The sequence below is a fragment of the Dipteris shenzhenensis genome, chromosome 22 (genome assembly GCF_047967505.1).
Source record: "Dipteris shenzhenensis isolate YYH24624 ecotype China chromosome 22, Dip_SZ_1.0, whole genome shotgun sequence".
NCBI classification, from domain to species: domain Eukaryota; kingdom Viridiplantae; phylum Streptophyta; class Polypodiopsida; order Gleicheniales; family Dipteridaceae; genus Dipteris; species Dipteris shenzhenensis.
In genome coordinates this window covers 9,246,808-9,264,807 of record NC_141617.1, presented here as the reverse complement: position 1 = coordinate 9,264,807, position 18,000 = coordinate 9,246,808, and the positions used below count along the sequence as shown (strand labels likewise).

Sequence of the window (18,000 nt, the reverse complement as noted above, 5' to 3'; positions counted from 1 at the left end):
AGTCCCTATGCAGAGGAAGACAGAAGAGTCACGTCATCTGCATAAAGCAATATCCGGATCAACGTGCTAGCAAGAAAGCAACCATCCCCTCCTTGTGTCTGCACCACTGTCTTGAGCTCGTCTATGTAAAGGCCAAACAAGGTAGGTGATAAAGGACACCCCTGTTTGACCCAAATAGTGCTCATGACCTCATCTGTTTACCTAGATCCTACTCGGACCCTGCCTACGACTCTCTCGTAAAGTGCCATGACAGCCCAAACGATCTTCTGGTCATAACTCTAATCCTGTAGGCACCATATGAGGCGGGCTCTCGAGACTGTGTCGAACGCCTTGCGGAAATCCACAAAGCAATAGTAAACCCTCTTCTTCTGTGACCTCGCCTCCTCGATGATACACCTGAGTGTGCGAATGTGATCTATGGTGCCATGATCACGCCGTTGTCCTGTTGCTCTATGAGAGAGAGAGATGTATTAACGTCTTCAGGAGACCTTACGGGTCTATGAGACAAGATACAAAATATATGTAACCCATACAAGCCACTGTGGGCTGAAGCAAAGGGCTTACTAAGGCCCTTGCTGAGTGCTAAGTGCTAAAAATGCAAAAAGCTAGTACAAAATAGTAGGAAAAGAGCAATCAAGTATTGCTCAGAACCAGAGCTTCAAATACATGTGCAGGCTCTATATCACCCGGCTCCCTGATGGCCCTTTGATGTGATGCAAAGAGCTCATGAATATGTGTCTGTCAAGCTATCTCCCGCGGTGACATAGGGCATGCTCTCCTAGATCTCTGTATCCGATGGGTAACATCAAGAGTAATGCCTCGTCTCTGGCAGTCCCCTCTGAGGAGGGCTGAGGTAGGCCGGACCTCAATTGTGCGTGCTCAAGTCGCCCCATGTGCTATGTGTGGTCTCTGTTTCTCTCGTCCAGCCACATCCTGGTGACTGGTCTCAGTGCTGATCCATAGTGCTCTTGTTTCCTCGAGCTCCTCTCTCTCGATCTCATCTAGTGCTGGTTCGGATGCGTAAAAATCAATGACGCGTGTTTGCGCTCGGTCTAGCTTAGTGTCTTGAGGCATCAACTGTAGCTGATTGCCGCCCAAGGGAATCTCTGTGTCTCCACATCTCAATCAGGTAGAGCCCTATGCAAACCTGGTCAGGGAAATGTATCAGCTGTGTGAGTGGTCCGAAGCCGAGCCCCTCCTGAAAGAGACAGTGATATCGCTCTTGGATCTCATAGTAGGCTGGACAGACACATAGAAAATGCTTCTCTGTCTCGACCTCTCCCATCGTGCATAGTCTACAGACCGGCTGCTCTCTAGGAATGCTGACCGCTCTCCCTGCCTCAATCCTTAGCTGGTGGGACGAGACTCGTATCTGTCGGATAGCAATCCGCAAGGCATGTGAGACTCTCCTATCCTCGAGGTATTGGGGCCTGATGATGAGACCATGCTTTGATATCCTCAGAAAGTGGTCATGATAGAACTGGGTCTTGGTGGGAAACTCTTGATCCCCCCCCAAGCGCGAGATGTGTTCAGTTGGAGAAGGTCATATAGTATGATACAATTAATCTCATCATGTGGAATGAGCTCTAGTGGTACATCCATGTTGTACTGAAAGGGGGGGGAGCCTATCTATTTGGATACTGTGGCTATCAAACCATGTGGACACCCACGCATACCATGTTGTATCAAAACCTCTTGTTGCCAGTCATTGGGATGACTCTAGTGTTAGTCTTGGTAGTCTCTACTGAGGTAGGGCCCAAACTTTGTGGAGAAAAGTCATGGTCTGGAAGAGGGCGTTCACCTGGAGAGGTGTCATGGCGAACTTTGCCTGTATGATCTGATGGGGAACTCTGAGAGAGAGAGAGAAAGAAAGAAAGAAAGAAAGTTTATTAAAGTCTTCGGGAGACCGTGAAGGTCTATGAGACTAAAGAGAACTGATACAATGAGCATAACGGTGGTGGTCTCAAAACGGGCCAACCAACCGTTTCTACAAAAAAGAGGTTATGAAGGACTGTGTGTCTAGTCCTGATACAAAAAATATGTGTCTACCTCCAGATGATACAAAGAAGAAGGGGGGGGCACCAAAAATGGGGCAGAGGGGGGAGATAGTGCAGGTGGTGATCGTCAGAGACCAATCATAGAGAGAGAGAGAGAAAGAAAGAAAGAAAGAAATTTTATTAAAGGTCCACGGAAGGCCATACATGGCCTATGGGACACAAAATCATCCGAAAGGAAAATACATCATCAACGATGCGCCAACTAGGTGGCCTCATCGTAATACCGCTAAGATGCCAAAAATGGCTACAAAAATCCTAGATACAAAATGAAATGAAATAGAGTACCAAAATTGCCTAGATACAAAATGTAAAATATGAAATATGAGGAACATCGTCTTCCCTAAGGGGTCTGTGATCCAAAGAAATGATGGAAGTCATGGCCATCGACCATGCCTCCTGCCATGAGTGTGAAGATCTGGGCAAGTGTCAAATGGGCTGCTGGCGGTGCCAAGTCTCCATGGAGCAATCTCCTCCGAAAATCTGCCATCATCCTCCGTCGTCTAGAAATAAAGCGACGGGTACGGCCTCTGTGTAAGATCATCCTGCGGTGCTGCCGGATCATAGAGAGAGAGAGAAAGAAAGAAAGAAAGAAAGAAATTTTATTAAAGGTCCACGGAAGGCCATACATGGCGTATGGGACACAAAATCATCCGAAAGGAAAATACATCATCAACGATGCGCCAACTAGGTGGCCTCATCGTAATACCGCTAAGATGCCAAAAATGGCTACAAAAATCCTAGATACAAAATGAAATGAAATAGAGTACCAAAATTGCCTAGATACAAAATGTAAAATGAAATAGAGAGAGAGAGAGAGAGAGAGAGAGAGAGAGAGAGAGAGATGTGTATTAACGTCCGCGAGAGGCCTCGCAGGCCTATGGGACAAAAGTGCAGAAACAAAGTAAACTCATACAAGCCACAGTGGGCTGGAGCGAAGGGCTCGCTAAGGCCCTCGCTGAGTACTCGAAAACACATAAAACATAAACTGAAATACATCATATCAAGTCAAGTCAGACCAGAAAAGCCAAATAGTGTGTAACATGAGTGAGGCATGTCAGGCACGTAGGGCTAATGCTCCAAGAACATGATTTGGCTCCATGTATCTAGGCTCCGTGATAGCTCTCTGGTGTGACACAAAGAGCTCACGTATTTGCATCTGTCGAGCTGTCTGGCGCTGTGGTGGGGGGCATGGTCTCCTCGATCTCTGGATCCGATGGGCTATGTCAAGTGTAATGCCACATCTTTGTCAGTCGCCTCTGAGAAGAGCTGAGATAGGTCGAATCTCAATCGTGTGTGCTCTGGTCTCTTGTCACATGTGAGATCCCTGTGTCCCTCGTCTAGTAGTGGTGTCGTGTCGACTCCCTCTACTGACCCATCTATCTCTCATGTCAGCTAGCTCCTCCTCCTCTACTCCGGAGTGCCTTGGAGCTAACTCAAATGCATAGAAGTCGGTGACCTGCCTCTGCGCTCGGTCCACCTCAGTGTCCTGTGACGTGGTGGTCGCATCGTGCTACTCTGAGATTCGTCGCAGTAGTCTCTCTCTGTGTCTCCGCATCTCCATCAGGTAAATCCCAATACAGACTTGATCTTGGAAGTGGATCAGTCGTGAGAGTGGGTCAAACCCGTGTCTCTCATGAAAAAGGCAATGGTAGCGTCCTCAGATCTCGTAGTAGGGGGGACACATACAAAGAAAGTGCTCCTCGGTCTCGACCTGACCCATCGTGCATAGCATACAAGTCCATTGCTCTCTGGGTATGCTTGCATCTCTCCCTGCCTCAATCCTTAGCTGAAGGGAGGAGACTCGCATCTGTCCAATGGCAATCCTCAGTGCATGTGAGACTCCTCTGTCCTCAAGATATTGGGGTCCGATGATGAGGCCATCCTCTGATACTCTCACGAAATGGTCATAGTAAAGTTGGGTCTTGGTGGGGAACTCTTGGTCCCCCCCCCCCCCCCCCCCCAAAGTCCGAAGTGTGTGAAGCTGAAGGAGGTATAACCGTATGATGCGGTTCATCTCATCTCGCGGAATCAGCTCGGGGGGTGCATCCATATTGTATTGAAAAGGAGGGAGCCTGTCCATCTGAATGCCATGACTAGTGAACCCAAGCAGAGACGCGTGCATACCATGCTGTATCAAACCCACTCTCTGCCAGTCAGATAGAGGATTCCAATGCCAGTCTCAGTAGCCTCTCATGAGGTAGGTCCCAGACTCTATGGAGGAAGGTCACTGTCTGAAAGGTGGTATTGATCTGAAGAGGGGTCATAGCAAACTCTGCTTGTACTATGTGATGGGGGACTGAGGGCTTACTACGAATAATCTTGGATCCCATGATTATCTGTAGCCGCTCAAATCTCTTTCACTCTGCTGCTGAAATATCACACCCCTAGAACGGTACTGCATACATGGCAGTTGGTCTCACGAGGGTGTCGAAAAGCCAACACTTCGTCGGTGGGTCCTGGAAGTGCGTCTAGAAACACTGTCGCTCTAGCCGGGCCAGAGCACCATATCCTCGTGTGAGGCGTGCTTGAGCTGCATGGATCATCGTGAAAATTGCACCCAAGTATGCGTAGGACTGCACAATCTCAATTTGCTGACCTCAGTAAGTGAAGCTATGTCGATGGAGCACTGGCTATGAGGTGTTGAAGATCATAACCTTGGTATTCCCAAGGTTAACTATCAGATCTCTCTGTGTGCAGAACTCCTCGAGGGCCTCCAGATGTCTCTGTAATCCCTCTGCTGAGGACGACAAGAGGACTATGTCATCCGCATATAGTAGTATCGGTACCAACAAATCAGCCAGTGGTGACCCCTCGCCTCTTAGGCGGTCTATGAAGGATGTGATCTCATCAATGTAGAGGCCGAAGAGAATCGGTGAGAGGGGGCATCCCTGTTTCACCCTAATCGTGCTCTCCACCCAGCCTAATAGGCCTCCTGGACACGGATTAGTTCATTGATTCACCCTTAGGGTGATTAGCTTTAGTGGAGTGGTAGGCTACCACCTAAGACATTATGTCATTGGTAGGCATTGCCAGATGTGTCAAGGGACACATGAGGTGGCATATCTTCACATGCATCCACCATAGATGGAAGGGGTGGTTGCCACATGACACCATGTCATTGTCCTAAATCTAGGTGGCTTTGCCACGTGTCACACAAGAACAAACTCACCCATCGCACATGCTCTAGGGCAGCCAATCAGGCTTGAGCATTACAGCCATGCATGTGTGTTAATGCATCCTGATTGGGCACATTGTGTCAGTGCCACATGAAAGGTTTGACCCTGAGTCTCTTGAGAGGTTAATGGGTGGCTTCCCTCCCTCACACCCCCTCACCTCTTCTCAACTTGTGCTAGTATTGGCTTCATTGTGTCGTATGCAGTTGGTCACTGCTTTTTTAGTTTTGCCGCATCCATTGTAGCTGGTGATTGACATTCTGTTGCAGCAATTCATCTGTGTGTGTGCATTGATTCTCCTGTGTGCACATTGTGTCAGTGCCACATGGAAGATTTGACCCTGACTCTTTTGAGAGGTCAAAGGGTGGCTTCTCGCTTACACCCCCTCACCTCCTCTCAGCTTGTGCGAGTATTGGGCTCATTGTGTTGTTTGCAGTTGGTTTCTGTGTTTTCAGTTGTGCTGCATCCATCATAACCAGTGATTGCCATTTCTGTCACAGCAATTCATCTTTGTGTGTGCATTGATTCTCCTGCGTGTGTTGGGTGGAAGGCATCACAGTTTTGGAGGCTTTCCTGTTTTCTTAAAGAGGAAGAGAGAGTTGCAGATGGACAACTGCTTTTTGCAGGTCTTGAAGGGCTGAAGTTAACAACAGTGAGGGACCGCCTACTGGGATCTAGGGCTGCTTGCAGCAAAATGCAAATTGCATGGATGGAGGGCTGCAATAAAATAGCCTGCTATGATCACAGCATTGCAGAGCTGCGCATAGCTATGAGGAGATGGGTGAATCGAAGGAGGTGCGAAAGGGGAGTGCTGCATAGCAAAGACAATGTAGGAATTTCAAAGCTCTGCAAGGGCTTGTGGGCAGCAAAGTGATGGGCAAGCGGGGGTGATGATGCAGCCAGGGTGATGTAAGCACTATGGTGATGGATGGTACACAGGGAGTGTAGCAAAAATAGCCAGAGGTGAGTGGTAACAAGGAGGGTGTCTCAGGAACTGCTGGAAGGTGTATAGAGAATAGGGAGCATCCAAGACGCAGGAGAGGTTCATGCCTTGTGCAAAGCAGGATATGTTCATGTCTTACAATGTAGCACCTGCTTCTAATGTTGTGGTACTGAAGTCACCAGCTCTAGGCTTGTGAGTGATCTTTGCAAATTTCACAATCTTTTTTTTATTGATCTTTATCAATTTCACATTTTGTTAGATATCTTGCTTGCCTAAGTTCCAAAAATCAATCATAAGATACTTTGTTTGCGCCCAAGAAAGGATATCCAGTCATTTTGTGGGTAGAAAGAGTACACCAAACAATTAAAAAGATGCTCTTTTTGAGTTGTGATAAACTTACATAAAAGGAAGATGAGACCCTACATGCTTGTGAATGAACCAGAATTTATTTTACTGGGCAAGAAGTTAACCAATGAAAAGAATCTGGTGTAGTTTGAGTCTTGTTTTAATGCCAGGTTTTTACCTTGTAACTAGAGTAAAGCTTCATAACAAAGTAGAAGTTGTGAACCATGAGGACTGATTTATATTTGAGTGTATAAAAACACAAGAGTACACAAAGGCTATGGATTAGTTCTTCATTGGCATAGTTCAGGATGTTTCAATGTCTTGCTGGACTTGCTACTATGAGAGCTAAAACAATTACTCATGTTGTATTTCACTGGTTTTATCATTGATCCGGTTCAACTAAACCCAGCTATCACCCCAAAACTGTGAAGTCATGTGATTATAAGTGTGTTAAGGATGATAATCATCCAACATGAGAGTGTATTGGTAATGTGCTGTCACTTCTTTCATGGCTAATTGCACCGTCTTTACTGACATGAGTGGTAAGCTTTGTAACAAGAAGCTTGGCTATCATTTATTGGAAAAGAACTAAACTAGAGCTCCATTTTGGTGAATTAGGTCTGCAAGGTTCGCATTAAGTATATACAGCTGGATCAAGTAAGGTCAAGGCCAATTCATGGACGATGTGGCCAATCCCTTACGAAAGACTTGAGTGGCACAGATATCTGCAGATTTTGCCAACCTGTGTGTGATACAGAGATCCATTATGGCCTGTCTATGGTACTACATCTATATGACAATCACCATGGATCAGGTGGAGAATGTGTTGTGCTGTGCTTTGGGGAACCTTCATCACAGATTTTACAAGCAGCTGCCGATGATTTCCTCAGCTGGCCTGAGGTTTGTACTGTTGAGATTGTGCTACCTGCAAATTTCTCATGTCAATAATTTTGTTCAGCTCATGTGGTATGTATGCTACTGTTCAATATTCTACATGGAAAAAACTTCATTTTTTATTTTGCAATCTCATAACACACATAAAAAGCAAGCTTTTCCTTCGCTTCGGACTTTTGTGAAGTTGCTCATATTGAACTGGAGCTACATGCCTCTGCAAATAAGAAAGCTGCTTGAGTTTATACTTGATTTAAGATAGCAAGCCCCCTAAGTAAAGGCAGTATGACACTCTTGAAAAATGCAATGAGGTAAATCATGTTTCCATTGCATATGCATTGAACTCATAGAAGCTACTGAGGAAGCTGTAAATCTGGATTCCGAAGCTATTTGGTTGTTTCAAGATTCAAGGTCGTTTTCCTCACAAGGGGGCATGATGCCACCCCGGTCTCACTATGCTTACAAAAAGCACTGTGTGTGTGTGTGTGGGAATGTGTGTGTCACTCACTTTGCTTGATAGTTTGGGCATGCAGATCTCCCTTCACAGGAATTTTTGTCGACAGCTTCTGCAACATGTCTCTCCTATTGTTACTCCTACACAGGCTTTGGAGCTGGAAGAACCTTTTACTGAATGCATGGCTATCGCACACAATATGGTTTAGGGATGCATTATCGTCCTTCGTGGCAAACCATTGCTCACATGATTTAGCCTTTTTTGCTGATACCTCCACTTGAGCTTCTTGATAGGCTTGAAGATTGGACTCTTCATTCTCTAGATTCATCAGCCCGTCCTTTGAGGCTATCTCACATTATGATGCCTTCCTTGTATAAAGTTTTGCTGCCCCCACCTTGGGTTTCTGATGAGGAAAATCGCCTCTGGCATATGAATCGCCTGGCAGAGTGGAGGAAGAGATCGAGGCAGCTTTGGAGCTTCAAAGTTCCTCTTTGCTAGCAGGGTTTTTTGTGGCGGGTGATGTTGGGAGTTTTTCCGTCTGGGCAGCTTTTGGCACACAAACATATTGCTCTGGCTGTTTGTCATAGACGTTTGGCTCTACAGGAATCTGTGCCCCCACCTTGGGTTTCTGATAAGGAAAATCGCCTCTAGCGTATGAATCGCCTGGCAGAGTGGTGGAAGAAGAGATTGAGGCAGCTTTGGAGCTTCAAAGTTCCTCTTTGCTAGCAGGGTTTTTTGTGGCGGGTGATGTTGGGAGTTTTTCCGTCTGGGCAGCTTTTGGCACACAAACATATTGCTCCGGCTGTTTGTCATAGACGTTTGGCTCTACAGGAATCTGTGCCTCATCTCCTTTGGCATTGTCCATACACCTATGACTTCTTGGGTCTTCTTCGGCAGCGTTTGAGAGCTAGATTTCCTACAGCTGCCTTTGGGAAGCATTTCTAGCGTTTTGGGATTCACCTAGGCAGACAAGGGTTTGTGTTGTTTTTCATTTGGGTTCAGTATTGGGCACTTTGGACTCTATGGAAGGATAGAAATCATAGAGTCTTTGGTGATCCAACATTCTCCTCTTTCCCTTTCTTCTGATGCTCTCTGAAACAATCTTTCTTTGATTATCTGCAGACTCGTTACATAGATTACAATGTATACTTGTCATATAGTGAAATCTTCTACTGGTGTACTTTTCATCTCCCCATTCAAGGGAAGCTGTTGGCTAATGTAAAGCATGAAAATTTTCACACAGAAAAAAAAGTATGTGTAGTTTCTCCCTGCATTGCTCCCTTCAGGATGCACATTTCATAGGTGACCTTCGTGTGGCCCAGCTAGAAGTATTCTTTCGATGTTTCTAGATTTGTTGCAAGAGCTGTCCTGCATTGGAGCAGCTATGATGGTTTATTACGCTTTTTTCTAGTTTATGAGTAGTAGCTGTCTCACTTTGGGACAGCTATGAATGTACATTCTTCTTAATGAAAGGTTCTTTTACCCCAAAAAAAAGTGTGTGTGTGTGTGTAAGTTGCCGCTTCACCAACATGTGTTTTTGTGGCGGGTGATGCTTGGGGTTATTCCATTTGGTCAACTCCTAGCACGGCGACATATTGCTCATGCTCTTTTTCGCATATGTTTGGCTCCTAGGGAACCCTTGATCCATCTCTTTTGGTGTTGCTGTCACTCGTGACTTCCGCTTCTTTTACAGCAGCGTCTTCGAGCCAAATTCCCTACTGCTTCCTTTGGCAAGCTCTTCTGTATATTTGACATTTATCCATTGAGGTTGGAGTTTCATATTTTCTTCACTTGGGTTCGATATTGGGGCCTTTGGATTCTATGGGAGGATAGAAATCATAGAGTCTTTGGAGATTCCACTTTTTCCAAGTTCAAGCAATTTTTTTATGATTGCCTCCGTGCTTGTCAAATATATTCCTTTATCTACTTGTCTTATATTGAAATATGTAATGGCATGTTCCCTCTTTCGAAACTCTTGTAATATCAACAAATATGGATTTCATCCAAAAAAGAAAATATGTGTGTGTGTGTGTGTGTGAGAGAGCGACGATGAGTGAGCGACGGTGAGTGCAGGCACCCGACCCCCTTAGGTCTTCTCCCCCCGTCCGTACGTCCGTACGATCGCCGTACGGACGCTCCTGTTGTGCAGGACTGTAAGCCTCGTCGTCCCTCCGTTACGTTGCTACCTTCCCCATCCGCCTTTCCGTACGACTTGACATCGTCAGGGTTTTCAGCTTTTCCATACCTCCCCGCCTCTTTTCGTACAATCTTGTACATCTTTGTCAGCCCTTCTTGTCCGTACAGAATCGCAGTTGTACGATCCTCCGTACAGAATCCCGTACAACTTTTCTGTACAGTTTCTTTCCGTACGGTGCTCTTCGTGAAGTTTTCCGTACAGTGCTCTCCGTACAGTTTTCGTACAGCCTACTTGCATAGGCCTTCCGTACAGCTTCCCCGTACAGCCTCTGCCGTACTTTTCTGCACCTTCTCCCGGTGCTTTGTCTTTTCTCCATTTCTTGTTTGCTTTGCCATCCCTCAACCATGGCTTCAGGTTCTGATGTCTGTACATATGCTAGAAAAGATCGACCTGCAGATGCCAAGCGTCGTCCTTCTCTGCCTGCATCTCAGGATGATGAGCTCACTCTGGAAGCTCAATATGTGTTTGATACACTCAAGGATGACTTTCAGCAGTCACGACAAGAATGGGGCAAACCAGTTCCAGAGGTCACATATAAATTGAAATTGCCCTCCCTTGTGAATCCTCTCAGGAAGCTATCTCAAACCGCGGTAATTATTTTCTTTCCAGGAAGAATTCCAGCTGCCAGTGATGTTGCGCAATGGATCAAGTCTATTCTTGGAGGATGCTTTGTAGAGGGTGTATATTTTGCCTCCAGAGGCTTTTATGAGGTGCATTTATCTGATGCTTTGTGCAAGCAAAAGCTCCTTGAGCTTTCTCCCCTCTTTTATGGGAAGCAGATGGTACATGCCATGCCTTAGTCCCCAAACAAGGATTACCAAAGTCTTATACGCCATCATTGTCCTGTATGGGTGGAGGTTGTTAACTTCCCGGACTATATGCATGAAGAATTGCCTGGTCTGGCCGCTTCTTTGGGACAGGTCATTTGCCCTCTACGCCCCATGGGAAATCGTAACAGATTCTGCATCCTCTGGGACACTGACATACCTACCCCTCCTTCCATTGCAGTGGAAGTTGAGGGTGTGCAATTGGGGAAAAAGTTTTTTGACTTGAAATGGGGTGTATTTACAGGCGCTTGCTTTGCCTGCCATAAGTTTGGGCATCTAGCCTCTGAATGCCCAATAGTTCTGCATCAACCCCCTCCTAATGCCTTGCCACCTCAGACAAGGGAAAAGAATGAGAATTTGCAAGTCAAGCCAGCAACCCGAAATGGAGCAAAGAATGCTAAACCGGTTAATCAGGTGCAATCACTTGTTGGAAAAGGGAAAGAAAAAGAAAAGGAGAAGATGAAGGAATCTGTGGGGACAGATTGGGATGGTTTTCAACAGCCAAAGAAGGTGATTGTATTGAAGCCACGCCCCTTTCAATCTCGGCAATGGGATGCTTCTTCTCCCTTACCAGGACAGGCTTCTACTTCAGCTCCTGTCCTTCAAAATTGGGTGGGGGTTTTGAAGAAGGGTATCCCCATATGTGATTCTGAAGAAGGGGAAAATGCCATATCTTTCATGGATCATGAAAGCCTGCAACCCATGCAGGCAGAGGCATTGCCTCGATGATCTTGTTTCATATTTATACTTTATTGTATATATCTCTTTCATGCATCAAACACTTAAATGCTTTACATACAATGTACAGAGCCTCTGCAATGTCTCAAAGTGGAGGCTTTTCTGGAATTATGTACATAAAATGCAGCCAGATATTGTTTGTTTGCAAGAGCATAATCAACACTCTAAGGCTGGTCATCATGATCACTTTGGTGGCTATGATATATATTATGCCGGTACCACAACCTACTCAGGTGTATGCATAATGGCCAGACATGAGCTGGACCCTCAGTTAGCATTCAATGACAGCAGTGGCCGATGGATAGTCATACAATGTAATGTCAATGGAGACATTCTTGAGCTTGCATCAGTCTATGCCTCCCAGACTTCTGCCATGAGGGCCTCTCTATGGGAATCTTTAAGCAAATATCCATGGAGATCTAATGCATTTATCTGTGGAGATTTTAACAATTCTCCTCTGCTGAGAGATAATACCACTTCACGATCTCATATGCTTTCATCGGAAAGACAGAAATGGGATAGCATGCTTCTCTCTGTGCAGGCTGAAGATTTATGGCTTCTTCTACAAGGGTCAGTGCCCGGATATACTTTCCATCATAATGCATTTACCACATACTGGGCAAGGCTTGACAGATGGTATCTGTTCTTTCCACAACAATATGCAGATTTCAGCCTTCATCTCCTCATTGATTTCTCATTGGGATTGTCAGATCATGCCCCATTATGGTTAAATCTGCAATTTGGTATGCCACTGGATGATTTGCCGACTCTCTCCAGCAGATTACTGCATGTTAATCAGGCTTATTTTCGACATCAATATTTCCAGCAAATGATCAGAGTTGCAATTCATCCCTTGCTTTTGCATGCTCAGGAGGACATGAATTATGCCTGGGACAGCTTTGTCTCTCGTATACAGAATGTTATTAGGGACTATGGAAAATGGCACATGGCTACATGGAGGAATGAGGTCAAATGGGCAAAAAGGACAGCACAACAGCTGACTGAATTTTCACATTTAAGGCCTCTTTCTGAATCAGAAAATGATTCCCTCTCACAAGCCCGGATTAAACTGACTGACAATGATCAGCGGAAATTGCACAAATGGCAGATTAGAGCAAGAATGAAACCCCTCATGGATAAGGGCTGCTCATCAAAAGCCTTCTTCAAGGGCCTGCATGCCACTCGAAAGAAAAACTCATGTCTAAGGGTCAGGAAACTAGATGGATCTTGGACGCACTCTTTCTCTGATCTCCAAGATGAATGCCAGAATTACTTCCAGACACTGTTCTCTACCCCTGGATCCCCATCAAATCAAATGACTGATGCAAGGACTGAAATTCTTCAATATGTTTCTGGGATAGTGAAAATGGATGATGCTCTATTACTTGACAGACCTTTTACTGACACGGAACTTGAAAATGCATTGTCCCATCTCGGCAAATACAAGTCCCCTGGTTGGGACGGTCTTACGGTGGAATTTTATATTTCTTTTTGGGATGATTTGAAAGATGTTCTCTTACAAATGATCAATGTTGCCTGGCAACAAAATCAATTGCCGCACTTCTGGAAGCATGGCATCATCAAACTTGTGCCAAAAAAAAATCTTTGTGATCATATGTCAGATTGGAGGCCTATTACTTTGATGCCTGTAGTTTACAAACTCATTGCTAAAATGATTGTATATAGGCTTCAAGGCACTCTGAATGCGGGCCTTCATCCTCATCAGTATGGATTTGTGCCGCGAAGACAAATTCATGACAATATCTCCAATGCATTGACTGCAATTGAATATGCTAAGTACTCGAATCAAGATGTGCTCATATTGCAGGTAGATATCTCTAAGGCATTTGATACTGTACAATGGGATTTTATCTCTCAAACCATGACAAAGCTGGGATTTGGACCCAAGATTGCAAATGCAATTTATTGGCTTTATTCTGGCTCTACTTCTCCGTGCATTCTCGGAAGCCATCTATCCCGGTCATGGACATTGGGTAGATCAGTCAGACAGGGCTGCCCCCTTAGTGCTCTTTTCTATGCCATTGCGACTCATCCCCTCCTGATGTATCTTGATCACCTTACGAGCACAGGACAGATGACTGGTCTTAAAATCCCTGGGGCTGCATCCTTCTTGGCGCAGGCATATGCTGATGATTCCTTTTTTATGCCACAGAACTCTCCTCGGGAAGTCCGCATGCTTATGGCCACATTATCATTGTATGGACTAGCAGCGGGATTGCATATCAATTTTGACAAATCCAAATTGCTTCCACTGAAACAATGTGACTGGCATTCTATTCTCTGGCCTGGTCAGATATAGTGCATTCCAAAGAGGTTGTCAGGCATTTGGGATATCCTATAGGATGGCATATCACCAGGAAGCAGCAGCTAAAATGGATCTTCCAAAGACTTCAAAATAAATTGGACTATTGGAAAATTTCTACTTGGCCACTTCATGTTAGGCTCAGAATAGTCCAGTCTATTGTAATGTCTTATGTTCAGTTCTTCTTGCCTTTACTACATTGGTCCTCTAGAGATATCTCAGCTTTTATGTCTCAAGCGATGGAGCTGTTATGGAAGACAAAAACTGCTGTGAAAGCATTGAGACTGCTGAAGATGGAAATGGTGTGCTCCCCTAAGATGCATGGAGGACTTAATGTTCTAAATATTAGATATCATGTACTTGCAAGGAAGGCGACTATGCTCAATACCTTTTTCTGTCAAAAACAGCCATGGACTTGTATGATAGCATCCATGTGTGTCAACATGAGGACAAATGCTTATGGCCATCGGACTACTGATCATTGGGAGGTTGTCATTGGGAGATTTGTAGGGAAGATTCCTAGATGCCCTTTCTCTACTGCTCTGATACTGGACTGGAAACAAGTGCTTTCTAAAGTCAAATGGACTCCTGATAATCTTTCGGGGACAAACTCAATGCGGAAAGAAAGTATTCATTAGAGTGCCATATTTGACACTCCACTTGCTTTACAGGAACCGGTTAGGGCATATAATCTTATGAAATTGGGAATCAGATACATCAATGACGTGGTAGATGATCATGGCCATATTTTATCTTTTCCTCAGGCCTCTGCCACTTATGCATTGGGAATGCACCACAGGTTGATATGGAAGAGAATTGCTGATCTCTTGCATCCTTTCCTTCCTATTCCCCCTGTGGCTGACACAGACAGGCTTATGGATTGGAAATTGTACCCCACTGCTACATGCTCTCGTCCCATTCCTCTGTCTATTTTGACCTCCATCAAAGTCTACAAGCTTCTTCAGCCTGCCCCTTGGATTCATCAATATGCTAATACTCTGTGGCATATCAGGCGGCCTCTTTCATGGTGGCGGAAGAATCTCCGACTAATATGGAGGTGTAAAATGCCTTTGAAACAAAGACTCTTTCTTTGGAGATGCTTGACTGGCACATTGTCAGTGGGAATCACACTTGCTAAACGTCACATTGCTTCACCCACTTGCCTACGGTGTCACGCTCCTTTAGAGACTGTCCTTCATCTACTTTGGCAATGTCAGTCTACTCGGAACCTCCTGGGGAAAATTTCAGATCATCTTCGCCTCCGTTTCCCGAGTCACATATTTGGGAAACTTTTTTGGTTATTTGGCAGATTTAGGACGTCTTTATCTCAATACTCACTCTTTTTCTCATGGGTGAGATATTGGGCTCTTTGGACAATTTGGGAAGAACACAATTTGGCATATTTGGGCCGTCAGTTTCAAAAGTCATATGAATCCTTTAGAGCCTCATTGCGGCAATCTTTATATGATGCCTACCATGAGGGTGATATACATGCATCTTGCATTGAGCTTTTCTTTTTATGCTTCTGATCTGTGGAATACTCTCCATCTTGGAGACTTTCCCTCTTGTAAAGTTTTGATATTATAAATACACAGCACTGGATTTTACTAAAAAAAAAGTGTGTGTGTGTGTGAGCTGAAAGTTGATTTGCAGTCCAGCAGCTATGCCAAAGTCATTCAGTGTATGCATCAAGTGAGAAAGGTCACTTTGAGAATTCCTGGGCATAAAGTATGAATCATCAGCATATGCCTGTGCAAGAAAAGACCGTGCCCCTGGAATTTGCAAGCCATGAAGCTGTCCTGTATCTGCAAGATAGTCCATATGCAACAGTAGCGGATGGGTAGCAATGGCATACAATAAAGAACTAAGAGGGCAACCCTGTCTCACTGACCGGGTCGTAGTCCAAGTTCTTGACAACCCACCACCAAGCAAGCACTGCGCTGTGGCCTGAGAATAGAGCCAGTATATGATATGGACGAGTCGAGGGCCAAATCCCAATTTATGCATAGTCTGAGAGATGAAATCCTAGTGGACAGTATCAAATGCTTTCGCAATGTCTACTTGTAGAATGAGAACGTCTTGTTTAGAATATTTGGCATACTCAATCGCAAGCAAAGCATTAGAGATATTGTCAGTGATCTGCCTTCTGGGGACAAACCCATACTGTCTAGGATGAAGTCCTGCTTGCAAAAAGAATCGAACTCTGAGGACAATCATTTTAGCAATGAGTTTGTAAATAACAGGCATGAGAGATATAGGCCTCCAATCAGCCATCGTCTCACACAAGCTTTTTTTGGGAATCAATTTGACTAGGCCATGTTTCCAGGATGGGGGAAGAGATTGTTCTGCCCAAGCATGATTGATCATTAGAAGAAGAGTATTTTTGAGATCACCCCAAAATGCGCGGAAAAATTCGACAGTCAATCCATCCCAACCAGGAGAGCTGCTTTTGCGTAGATGGCTCAAAGCATCATCCAGTTCACTAAGCATAAAAGGCTGCTCCAATGCATAAGCCTGTTCCCGAGACAAAATGGGCTGAACATGCATAAGAAATTGAGACCTAGCTGTATCCACCTGCATCAGATGATCAGGCTGAAGAGAAAGGAGATGCTGGAAATGACTAGAACATAGCGATTCCAATTTTGATTTGGAAGTAGTCCAAGTGCCATCATCTTTCTTAATCCTGCAAATATCCTCCTTTCGCCTATCCGCATGAAGACTTTTAAAAAAGGCTTTGGAGGAACAGCCCTTATCCAAAAGGGTTTCATGCGAGCTCGGATTTGCCATTTCTTTAATTTGCGAAGATCATTTTGGTGGATGATATGAACCGCATAGGCACAAGAATCCTGCTCAGAAGAGGTAAGCTGTCTATGAGAACTGATTGCATCCATTTGTTGCTTGTGAGATTGAGCCCATTTCAGCTTGAGCCTGAGGTTTCCCATGTAACTCCGTCCATAATCTTGAATAACAGCCTGTAAGCGATGAGCAAGGCTGATCCAAGCAAAATCCATATCCTCCTGAGCATGTAAGAGAAGGGGACGGACAGCCACTCTCACCATGTTCTGAAATTGTTGATGAAGCAAATAAGCACTATTAACATGGAGCAGGCGACGACCAAAGAAAGGCATATCATCTGTCAAACGTGCTATTGATAATGTCAAGCATACTGGAAAATGATCAGAGAGCAAGAGGGAATGATCAACCCAAAGTGTACATGTAAAATCAGCATACTGTTGAGCATGCAACAAATACCATCTGTCAAGTCGAGCCCAGTAATGAGTAAAGGCATTGTGATGATATGTATAACCCATATCTCTATCCCTTGTTGAGAGCCATAAATCTTCTGCATGCAGGGATGAGAGCATATCTTCCCAATGTCGGAGCTCAGTGGGGATCATGTATGTATTATCTTGAGTGGCAGGCGAGTTGTTGAAGTCTCCACACAAAAAAGCATTGGACAGCCATGGATATTGTTTAAGGGAGTCCCACATTTGAGCTCTAGACATAGAGGTTTGTGAAGCATAAACAGATGCTATATCATAGAGATCAGCCTGCCAGATGCACCTGATCGCTATCCATCGACCCTGAGGGTCATTGTAAGCAACCGTGGGCTGCATATCATGTTTGACCAGCATGCAGACCCCCGAAAAGTGCATTGTACCAGCATAAAAAATATCATAACCAGCATAGTGGCCTTGTTGACCAGCCAAGAAGTGTTGATTGTGTTCCTGTAAAGAGATCACATCGGGATGCATACTATGTACATAATGCCAGAAAAGTCTCCACTTATTGACATTACAAAGACCCTGAACATTGTATGTAATGCAAGTAATTGAAGTAGACATAGAAGATATGTACAGTCAAACCAAAAAGCAGAGTAAAATATAAGCTGTCAGGTCTCAGCCATGACATCAACATCCACCTGGCCTCCTGGATCATTAGCTCTATGATCCTCATCATTGTCACATACTGGGATGCCCCTTTTTAACACCTCAACCCACAGTTGAGAAGCAAGGCTGTCAGCAGGGGTAGAGGTCTGACCAGGGGTAGAA

General features: G+C 44.8%; 1 protein-coding gene across 1 annotated transcript in view; it reads left to right on the top strand.

Annotated features, from left to right (window-relative positions):
• The window catches only part of LOC147887700 (Nucleic acid-binding proteins superfamily), a 155,535-nt gene that overhangs the window by 88,376 nt on the left and 49,159 nt on the right, over positions 1-18,000 (top strand). Inside the window, exon 12 of the mRNA XM_087393763.1 lies at positions 7,137-7,418. Coding sequence (XP_087249889.1) covers positions 7,137-7,418 — 282 coding nt within the window. The remainder of the gene's footprint in view (positions 1-7,136; positions 7,419-18,000) is intronic.